We start from the raw sequence: 11,803 nt of genomic DNA on the forward strand, positions 1-11,803 counted from the left end.
ATAACACCACCCCATGATTTAAGAACCTTCTAAAATTAATGTAAAAAAGGTGGGGAAAACAAGAAAAATAACTTAATCTAAAGAATTAGTTAAGAAGCTTTGTAGTGGGAATAATAAGAAATGCAAAAGTAGCTATTTTTAAAAACGTAGAAGAGAGAAATAACTTATTTGTACTGCTAAACAGCATTTTAAAAAGGTAGAAGTAGCAATATTATCATGTAGTAAAATTGTTTTGTTCAAAATGTTATACATTGGGAATAAAATGTAGTTGAAGTATCAAAATTTAAGTTGAATGACGTATTAATGAAGGCTAATGACTTGATTTAGTGTTTCATGATCACACATACAGTGCCATTTACTTTTGTGGTTAGTCATGCAGAAACCTTTGTCTCTGTTCTTTTGTTGTGAAAAAGTTCAATTTCATTGGTAGTTGAATTAAGATCTTAAAAAGGAACACAGCATGTCACAATCTATAGAAACAGCTATGAGACAAAGTCATTGACGTCTATGAGTCTGGAAAGGTTACAAAGCAATTTCTAATTTCTTGGGACTCCAGCAAAATGCAGTGAGAGCCATTATCCACAAATCAGGAAAACTTAGAAAAGCAGGGAACTGTTCCAGGAGTGGCCGTCCCACCAGAATTACTCCAAGTACAGTGGTATGCACCTCAAGTTTGGGTACCCCTGAATTTTCATGTTTTTCCTTCATAAATCATTGGTTGTTTGGATCAGCAATTTCATTTAAGTATATCATATAGCAGACAAACACAATGATATTTGAGAAGTGAAATGAAGTTTATAGGATTTACAGAAAGTGTGCAATTGTGACTTAAACTAAATTAGGCACGTGCATAAATTTGGGCACCCCAACAGAAGAATTACATCAATATTTAGTAGATCCTCCTTTTGCAGAAATAACATCTCCAAACACTCCTTATAGCTCCCAATGAGAGTCTGGATTCTGGTTGAAGGCATTTTGGACCTTTCATCTTTACAAAACATCTCCAGTTCAGTCAGGTTTAGTGGTTTCCCAGCATGGACAGCCCGCTTTAAGTCACACCATAGATTTTCAATAATATTCAGGTCTGGGGACTGAGATGGCCGTTCCAGAGCATCGTACTTCTTCCTCTGCATGAATGCCTTAGTAGATTTTGAGCAGTGTTTAGGGTCATTGTCTTGTTGAAATATCCAGCCCTGGCGCAACTTCAACTTTGTCACCGATTCTTGAACATTGTTCTCAAGAATCTGCTGATATTGCCTGGAATCCATGTGACCCTCAACATTAACAAGATTCCCAGTACGTGCACTGGCCACACAGCATGATGGAACCGCCACCACATTTGACTGTGGCTAGCAAGCGTTTCTCTTGGAATACTGTGTACTGTTTCCACCATGCATACCTCCTCTTGTTATGCCCAAATAACTCAATTTTAGTTTCATCAGTCCACAGCACCTTATTCCAAAATGAAGCTGGCTTGTCCAAATGTGCTTTAGAATAGCTCAAGTGACTGTTTGTGGCATGTACGCAGAAAAGGCTTCTTCTGCATTACTCTCCCATACAGCATCTCCTTGTGCAAAGTGTGCTGAATAGTTGAATGATGCACAGTGACACCATCTGCAGCAAGATGATGTTGCAGGTCTTTGGAGCTGGTGTGTGGGTTGACTATGACTGTTCTCACCATCATTTGCCTCTGCTTATCTAAGATTTTCCTTGACCTGTCACTTCCGGCCTTAATTAAAACTGTCCCTGTGGTCTTCCATTCTTTGGGATTTCTTTAAGTAAAATCAGTTTGGCTCCTTTTTAAAAGTTAATAACAGATGAAAAAAAAAATCAAATTTGTGATTGTTTTGATCTTGCAAATTACTAAAAAACTGTTCCGAGTGATCACCTTGATCTGTGTCTTTTCAAGGATGACAACACCCCCATCCATATGAAACGGGGGGTCACTGAATGGTTTGCTGAATCTCAAAATGTCAGTCAAATCATATGGGAGCTGGAGTCACCAGATTTTAACTCCTGTAACGCTTTCACCTTTTACTTTGAAGGAGTCACACAGATGACCATTCCAGTGATTGTGGTCTGGATTATATTAGTGAAGATAACTCAATCAATGGTGGTTGTAAAGTTTTGATTTGAGATTTTTTTTTTTTTTTTTTTTTTTTTTTTTAACTGCACAAAGATGCTACACCACACTGAAACCTTTATTACCCATCAACAACATGTTACAGCCACACATGCTGATAATCCAGCCAACTGTGACCCCTGGTGGAGACCTTTACGTCATATGTATTTTTTCAAAAATAATTCTACAGATTTGTGACTGGATGTTAAAAAGATTGATTTTTGAAGGCGATATATCAACCTTATAACAGACCTTCATGGTAACAAAAACCACATCAGTCTCTTTGCGGAGTGCGTTTAATTTTCTCTCTAAAAACACTACATGTCAGAAATTACAACATTTAAGCCAGACACATTCTGTGAGCCTTATAAAATTAAGCACCGAGTTGCATTTTAAAAATGTGTTTCCTATTAATATGGCAAAGATTAGTTAAAATGCTGAGCTGATAACAAGGCTAGATGGGACTCTAATTGTCCTTAGATAGTGTAATCCAAACCAGTATGTCCTGTCCGCATCAGGAAGCAGCTGTACGTGACAAAGACAAGAAAAGCATTGTCTGATAGAGGTTTGCAAGTGTTTCTTCAATACTATCTCCCTATAGGAATGTGAAAGAGTGGAAAGTTATTATTTTCGATCTCTAGCAGGTATTTGGATCAAACGTGAATCCAGGCTCCTCTGGGATTTCAGGGGCATTGTAGACTGGTTTTGAGGTGTAGTTTGGGTTTGGCAGCTCACTGTCGAAGCATGACCAGCGGGCTTCTCCAGTGTTCTCACAGCACTCGTACGGGAGGGTCATGGTGGAGTACTCTTCCACACAGAACAGAGACAGGGCGTTTTTCCACTGTAAGAAAGAAGAGTCATGTCACACAGTATCGTCACATTAGCTGGGGGGGGGGGGGGGGGGGGGGGTGCAGCTCACGGCGATTCACTCAGCATCAGTCAATATTTTCTTTTTATCTTCCATCTGCATAATTATTTTAGAGAACTTTAAAAGTAAAGGTCAAGTAAAATTTAATTTGTATAGCACATTTCAAGATAAAAAATGCTTGAACATAAAAAAGGTTTTAAAGCTTGTATTATAACTGAAAATCATCTTGTCATTTTTATTTTTGATCAAATTCATTTACATTGATAAATAAAATGCAATTTGTCTTTATTTTCTGTTGTAGCTGTCGAAGCTGGATGCTTCTAACAATTACGGCCAAAGTTTAAAAGAAGTTGGCGAGGGAGGTTGTTGTACGTTTCTACTCCGGTCAGCAGCTTCACACACCCACTACTGAAGACATCCATTTGTGATGAGCTGCCAGCTTAGAAGAAGGCTGATCTAAAACACAGGTGGGCAATTCATTTTTCTAAGGGGCAAGATTAGAAACTCGCTCTCTTGAGGGTGCCCACATCAATAAGCTGAACTCAGTTCTGTTAAAAATAATTTTATGCTTTATTAGCCTGGCCCCACACAACAGTCCCTGCTTGTTTAAGTCAAAGGAGTAACTGAGAATTAAACTGGAAGTACAGATCGCTGAAGTACCTGAAGCAGCCAAAGCTTTTTCAGGAGTGTAAACCCACTGCAGCTTCCAGATTAGCTTGCATGTCATCTGACCAAGTATTTCTTCAATAGTTTTGAAGTTAGATGAAGTATTTTCATCCTCATGTTGTTGGCACAACCAACTGTCACTCACCAATTTACATAAAAGTGATTGGAAACTGCTGGCTTCAGCAGTGAAGGGGACAAAAATGCAGGTATAAAATGCTTTACTGTGTCGTGTTCTTTAAAATTATACTAATTTGTATGAATTTATAGTTTTGAAAACCAAAGCCTCTTGGACAGTCCATAAATTTTAAGACAATGAAGCTTAAAAAAAAAAAAAAAAAAAAAGAGTATTATTAATTCCCTACTAACTGTATAAATAGTAAATAATAGCAGAACTCTCCCTGATGATATGCTAAGTGTTTTCAAGTTTACTTCGGTCCCAAACACTCAGAGACTCACCGCTTGTTGGGCGCAGCAGAGGATCTGGCTGCTCTGCTCTAGGTGTCCACTGCAGCACACTCTGAACCACGACTCTAGGCGGTTCATGGCATGTCCACGGCGTCGGAAGTGGCTGGACCCGGATTTGGGGAAGAAACTGGGAGGGTACCTGGGGCGACCTCTACCCTGATGACAAATGGCAGCCAGATTGTGAGTGGTGGGACGGGCAGGGGGGAACGGGACGTTGGGCTCTTTGCGAGAGTTCTTCTTGGTCTCTGAGGAAATCCAACAAGAAGAAATGGAAAGGTTCAAAGCACTACAGTTTGAAGAATGCATAATGTATATATTCTTTAAAAAAAAAAAATCTATAAATCTATTTACCTCCCAGATGTGCACCATAAAACAGCACCAGAGCAATTATGCAAAGTCCTGCAAGGCGCCCAGGTGAAGTCATGGCTGGATGGCGGTGTGATGGAAATCGAATACTGAAGAGGCTTCTGTGAATGTATTGAGAGAGGATGCTCAGCCAGCTTATATGGGAGAGCCAGGATTTGTGGGCGTGAAATGCTTGGAAGTGACCGGTGCACATTGGGGAGGGAGACGATATGAGGGAATGAGGTGGTGTAATAATACTGGAGGCTGCTGAGATAAAAACAAAATGAGTTTGAACTTTAGGGATATCTGCTGATGCGTGCAAGGTCGGGCTACACAGTCGGCATTCACTTAGGATGAAATCAGTCCAAACTTAGACATAATACCATCATTAGCAATAACAGAGTTTTGGGGGGGGGGGGGGCAGATCCTTTGACCGTCAGACTTTCCTCCAAACATCAGCAATGGCTCTGTTCTATAAATAGAGCAGAACAGCATAAGAGACTGAAGAGGCTTTAAGGAATAGAGTTTGTATTTATATTACTTACAACTTTTGTCTGCTATGACATGTCAAAAACAGATCAAGTGCTGTGCAGAGTCTTGAGCTACCCCTCATTTCTTTATATTTTGGTAGGAAAATGGGACATGGGTGCAGTGATTTATTGAAAGGTGCACACATAAGAGAAAATACAGAAATTTGTACAATTTTAGCAAGCAGGAAAGTCAGTACTTGGAACGGACATCTTTATTATTTAATGCAGCCAGGCACAATAGATGAAAGGGGGTACCAAGTCAGGTTTTTAACAAATAAGTTATTATAATAAGTAATTTTAACCAGTGTACAATTTCATGGTAAATACAGTCTTATAAATATGCTGTACTTTTTGGTGCACAGATTAACTTTCTTTTTACACCTTTACTTAATATTTATAATGTTGATGTGCATGACGTATGCTTTATTATTCAGCTGTCCTTTTATTTTACCATAAATGTGACGAGGACTGTTCTCCTTTTACAGCTTAAAGAAAAAAATATCAATCCAATGAAACTCTGCAGGCTTTATGGAGCCAAGCCTAACCTTTTCCTTCTTTCGTAATCATTGTTCAAACACAACTTCTTGAAAGGAGTGTACAGAAAAGGAGTGTCTCCTTTACCTATAGTTATGCAATTTTTTAAATTACTCTCACACTGCCAAAAATAACTTGCACATTAGGAAAAATGATTTACTGCCATTTAAATAAACTTGCAGTACAAACAGCCTGCCTTGTTGTCGCCTTATTCTACTATATGTGCAGTTCAACAAAATAAGAGTCCTGTGAAAATGATCGGGCACAAACACTGGACTGAAAACGGGTGAAAAAGGAGTTAAACGTCCAATAAAGAACATTTGGATCTTTAGAACCACAACACAAAGAAATGAGGGCTGGCACATCTGTGATCTAACATAACTCTTTACTTTATTATTTAGCAGACGTACCCTCCCCTGTGTTTGTGGTATGCCTCCCTCTGTCTCAGACTCTGATTCCTCATCTCATGCGTGTTGTTTAGTTTTCGTACTCATGTCTCCCACAGGTTGTTTTGGAGAAAGAGTCCTGTGTCAGTTGTTTCCTGCCCTCCTCTCCCTGATCAGCCCGGTTTGTATAAATAGTCGTCCAATCTCTGTGTTTGACCTTGTTAGATTGTTTGTTGATGGTCTCCATTGATGCTACTTATGTGCTTTATGTAGACTTATTTAATTTTATCCACCGTATTGTTCTGCATTTGGATCCTCGTCTGTACACCGCACGTCATAACATTTAGCATTAGTTATGGTGTTTTGTTTCATATGGGAAGCAGTGGTCAGATTTAAGAAGTGTGGAATAGATACTGCAACTTTGTGAAGGCAGTTCACTCATTGTTTCCCCCCCCCACACACACACACACACACATACCATAGTTGTAATTTAGTTTCAGTAAACTGTAATAAACAGAGAAGAATGTAAACATATTAAAAATGAGTGCTTAGTTTTTATGTCATCGAGCCACTTTTTAATTAACCATAAAGTAGAAAATGATTTTTCCTCTTATCTTTGCTGACTGGTCAAAGCTTGGGAGTAACGTGGTTTATCAAAAGTTTTTCCAGTTTTTCCAGACTGCACACTGCTTACGGTCAACTCCCCCAAACCTGTTTTCAAATACTGTTATCAGTCCGGGAGAATGCTGAACATGGTTTCCCACTTTTATTTAACTGTCGTGCATTCATTTGTTGTCTGCTGTTGACTGACAGCTAATGGGTGGTGGTTTCTTTCAGCCAAATCAATAAGTGTCTGTCAGCATTATCACTCTTGCCTCTTACACCACTCATCACCGGGGCAACCAAGAGCAGTGCAACAGCCATTGTTGAGCGCATTTCCAGCACGTGTGCCATGAACAGATGCAAGCAGTGCTTGTTTCAGGTCTTGTGGTGTTATGTCTACATTTTCAAATCTCCCACATGCTCAGCATATCACGTAGACTACTTCACGGACACTCATGGTCAGCTTATTCATTTATTTTTAACCGAAGGATAACTAGAAGAGTCATTGATCGCGAGTTCATCACAGAAACATTTCTGTTTATATTACAGTCTTCTCAGCAATTGCCCTTCCATCTATGTAAGAGCAAGTATGAAGTCAGTTTTAGAGAAGATTAAGGGTATTGTCATATTTTACTCACTCTGGTGTCATCACCCTTATCTACTTTGATCATCCACTGAGCACTGTTGAGTGTTAGAGACAGGATGTTTGTAATTTTAGTGACCTTGTGTAAATGCAAGAAAGCAGTCTGTCACATTGAAGGACATATCCTGGTCAAAAACCAAGATTCCTCAAAGTGTTACTGGAGGCCAACATAATGCTATCCAGATTAAGTGATTAGACGCCATGTTTCTAGGATTTTTAGGACAGTACAATAACCTCTGTTACATGTGAATTTAGAATCAGAAAATTAGAGGCCATCCAGGTCTTTATATCTTTAAGACATTCCTGCAGTTTAACTAATTGTGTGCGTGTTATCTGGTGAGCAGCTGGGTGTCATCTGCATAGAAGTGAAAATGTATACTATCCCTTCTAATGATGCTGCCTAATGGATTGTATAATGTAGAGAGAAGTTGTCCCATCACACAACCCTGCGGAACTCCATAATTTATCTTAGTGCGTGAGGACAACTCCGCATTTACATGAGCAAGTTGGAGTTTGATAGATATGTAGATACGATTCAAACCACTGCACTGCAGTACCTATAATTCCTACAGCATATTGCAATCTCTGATCTAATGAACACAGAAATGAGTCATCATAGGTAACCTTTAGTGCTGTTTCCATACTTTTCCTGCCACCCAACAGGTACCCAAATTTCATGCTAAAAAAGATGTTCCACTATTTTTTGGTACCATCCTATACCCAGAGTACAAATACTTTGTTACTGTACTTAAGTACAATTTTCAGGTATCTACTTTACTTGAGTATCTGTACTTTCTACTCTACATTTTTAAAACAGGCTTGTTACTTTCAGTTTAACAGCTTTGGGGAGAGGATGTTTCTATATTTCTAAAAATAGAAACATCCAAAGAGCTCCTTTTTACTTTCTTACTTTGAGTAAGTTTCAAAGCCTGCAATTTCTTTTACCTTTACATGAGTAAAGTTGAATCAGTACTTCAACTTTTAATAGGATTTTTTAATAGTAGTTTTTATACTTCTACAGAATGTCTGTACTTTTGCCAACTCTCACTAAACCATACTGTTTGGTAAATTTTGTCTCTGCTGTCACTGTCACGGTTCACGAGGCGAGCCGTATGGAATTGTGAAAGGATCCAAGATGCAGCACAACTGAAGTGAGGAAGCTTTGAGGGACCGTGCTTAATACAACAAAGGCGACGAAGGGGAAAAACGCAGACGGACGAGGTCGCACGCAGACGGACGAGGTCGCACGCAGACGGACGAGGTCGCACGCAGACGGACGAGGTCGCACGCAGACACACACACACACACACACACACCAGGAGTCAGGGAATGGGAAACAGGAGGGGAACACACCTGGGAGACATCACCGCTGACGAGGCAGGAGAAACGTAAACAAAACGCACTGACATCAGACAGGGGCTTTCAAAGTAAAACAGGAACACATAGACGCAAAGACAGACTAAGAAACGTGGACTTGACACAGGAAAACACAGGCAGAAAAGACTAAACACTAAACTGAGGAAGAACAGAACCAAAACCCAAAGAAATAGAAAACCAGAACCAAAATACATCACAATGATAGAAAACACAAAACGCTGGGTCAAAAGACCCAGGATCACAACACTGTCAGACAAACAAAGTTGACATTTCTTTCCATCTCAGTTTAACCAGAAACTCTGGTCAGACTGGAGCTGACAAGGGCAGGTTTAATGAAATATGTGGGCTGCAAACTGTAGCCTTCAAACTAACCTTGGTTCCCGACTATATGAAATACAAGCACAAAAAGGAGATTTGTGTTTAACATTTAACTTATATTTAAATAGCATTGGAGCCTGATTATTGCTACTCAAATGTTGCAGCAGTTTATGTGGGTCGTGATCATGGAAAACCAAATCTTCTCTACCAGTGCCAAACAGTTCCTACAAATGTGAAACCATTTAAGGGAAATAAACAGGCATAAGATGTAATACCAAGAAGAACTGTTACAACAACAAAAAAAAAAAAAAACTAACCAAATGTCTTTTTGTGACACACACACACACACACACACACACACACACACTTAAAGTCATGTCTGTATGACTTAAAAAAAAAAAAATCCTAAAATTGTTGTCATGGTATTTAAGGTTTCATTTATTGTCAAATTCACATATATGTTAAAATGATGTCAGTAGGTGAGCAGATTTTTTTTTATGCTTGATGCATGAATACAAAAAAAAATGTGCACCAGTGCGTTAGACAAAGCCTAAAGGAGCGTGCAAAAACTCCAGTTACTCAGATTACTTCGTCAGAAATATTGCCTGTCTGATGTTTTTGTTACCTTGTATGCAATGGTTTAAAAGCAGCTGTTTAAAATCCTTACCGATGGTGAAGTTCACTCAGTCTGCAAACTGGCCTCCACCCTCTTCTTCAGGTGAGCAGAGCTGAAAAAATAAAAGACATGTTTTCAACATTGGTAAACGGCCTGTATTTATATAGCGCTTTACTAGTCCCTAAGGACCCCAAAGCGCTTTACATATCCAGTCATCCACCCATTCACACATTGTCACAGGAGAAAATTTCACAGAGCAAAACAAACCCCAAATATTTCAGTGTTTTTTTGTTTGTTTTTTTAACGGAGCCCTGTATGGAGCCCCGCAGGGGACATGCGAGAAAAAGAAAAAAAAAAAAAAAAAAAAACTTTTGCGAGATCTTGCAAAAGTCAGTCTTAATTTTTTTTCCCTCCCATGTCCCCTGCGGGGCTCTATTTTTTAACTAGAACTTTAAATGTAAAAATATTTAAAGTTTGATTTTTTTTTCTTTATATAATTTAAGTAGATCTAACAGACTCCTAAGTCCGTATGTGGTCTCTCTCTTCTTGTCACAGTGCCACAGCCGTGCCTGTCTTTGATATCTCCACTACACATACTCACTAAGAAAATGCAAAAAGAAAACTTACTTTTCCATCTTGTATTGTTATAAAAAAAAAAAAAAATCAACAAATTGCCTTGACAATGGCATATATCCAAATCCTTTTTACCTACGCTTTTCAATTCAGTGAGATTCAGGATGCTTAAATTTCTAAAGTTCACAAATTGGCCAGTCATCTTCCAGGTAGCTTTTCTGGCTTCTCCCAGTGCAAACACAACGACACACGAGTCATTTTATTTGAATCCATCCATCTATTTTCTGGAGTTGACTGTAACAGGACTGGGATGGGCTCCAGCTTATGGGTTTGGCCTGTGACATAAAGTTAGCTTAAAATATTTCACAACAAAAGGATTGAAAAACATGTGAAAGTTCATAAGGACAAACTAAAAGATGTTAAAAGATCATTCAAATTCAAAATCAAATTCAAATTTTATTTTGTCACGTACACAGTACGATATGCAGTGAAATGCTTAGACAACTGCTCGTTACAATACAAATGTCATATAAGAGGATAAAAAAAAATAAATAAAAAAAAAACTGCAGAGCCTCGCTTTCCCTTTTTGCCCCCTTATATGGATGTGAGTAGCTTTGTGGCAGCAGTTTTGCATTGTTACGGTCACATATTGTATGTAATATGTAATTAATGACCCTGTGATCTTTGGTCTACAACCACAAGAGTAATGAGAGGGTGCAAGCTATGTGCACAGCTCTTTGTGACTGCCTTACTGCTGCTTAGTTATTTTCGAAAGGATCCGGAGGAGCATTTACTGCTCTCACATTGTGATGTAGTGCTGTTGTACTGTAACACCATTATGAAAAACAAAGAATTAAGCTCTTGTCTTATATGTAGGAAAACCATGCCACAGGTAAAAGTAAATGCTCTAATCACAAGTAGCTTCTTATACTACAGCTACTGTTCGCTATATTTAGCGATGCTTTTTCTTCTGGATCTGGTGTCCACATTTCCGTTTTGCTTGGCCATAAGGAGAAAAACAAAAAACGCTTTACACTGCTAGATACCACATTGGTAAATGGTCTGTATTTGTATAGTGCTTTACTTGGTCCTAGGACCCCAAAGTGCTTTACACTATATACATTCACACACTGGTGATGGCAAGCTACAGTGTAGCCACAGCCGCCCTGGGGCGCACTGACAGAGGCGAGGCTGCCGGACGCTGGTGCCACCGGGCCCTCTGACCCATTGTATGGTGAATACTTTCTGTGCTACCAGTTTGATTATTACACAAGCTGTTAGCAGAGATGGGCAGTAACGCGTTACTGTAATCAGATTACTTTTTTCAAGTAACGAGTAAAGTAAGGGATTACTATTGCAAAAACGGTAATTAGATTACCGTTACTTTCCCGCAGGAACGCTGCGTTACTAAAACCGTGATTTTTTGCGAGAATGTCTCATGACAGTGACGTAAGCAAGTGCGAAGTTGGTGACAACAGCTGTGTGCAGATCAACAATGGATAATATATGGAGTGCGGGAGAGAATGTGAGCATGCAGCGTTTAAAGTGTAGAAGTACTGACCTTAGTTTAATTCCATAAAAAGGTGACAAAAACATTAGTGTCCGTTGTGCGTGGGAAGAAAACTTTTTACAGCGGAAAAAAAACAAAAAAACAAAAAACCCTAAACTTCCAAGCAAGCACCAAGTGCGCTATGACCTAATGGGAAATTCACAGAGAAACTCACGGATTCTTCCACTGACCGCTGCAGCACATCTGC

The 11,803-nt window shown here is 39.1% G+C and overlaps 1 protein-coding gene across 2 annotated transcripts; it reads right to left on the reverse strand.

Moving 5' to 3' along the window:
• Positions 1–2,410: 2,410 nt before the first annotated feature.
• On the reverse strand, positions 2,411–9,661 carry ecm1a (extracellular matrix protein 1a). 2 transcript variants are annotated; one of them, XM_085396763.1, is made up of 4 exons: positions 9,525–9,661; positions 4,473–4,588; positions 4,113–4,366; positions 2,411–2,963 (listed from the first exon to the last, which is right to left on the reverse strand). In XM_085396763.1, the coding sequence occupies exons 2-4, from the start codon at positions 4,543–4,545 to the stop codon at positions 2,760–2,762; spliced, it is 531 nt and encodes a 176-aa protein (XP_085252889.1). In that variant the 5' UTR covers positions 4,546–4,588; positions 9,525–9,661; the 3' UTR covers positions 2,411–2,759. The 2 variants fall into 2 exon arrangements, with proteins under 2 accessions (XP_085252889.1, XP_085252888.1); XM_085396762.1 differs by having other exon boundaries at positions 4,473–4,733; positions 9,525–9,649.
• Between the last annotated feature and the right edge of the window lie 2,142 nt (positions 9,662–11,803).

This window comes from Rhamphochromis longiceps, linkage group LG22 (genome assembly GCF_057381845.1).
Source record: "Rhamphochromis longiceps isolate RC_006_pf linkage group LG22, R_longiceps_female_GT1.1, whole genome shotgun sequence".
In the NCBI taxonomy this organism is placed as follows: domain Eukaryota; kingdom Metazoa; phylum Chordata; class Actinopteri; order Cichliformes; family Cichlidae; genus Rhamphochromis; species Rhamphochromis longiceps.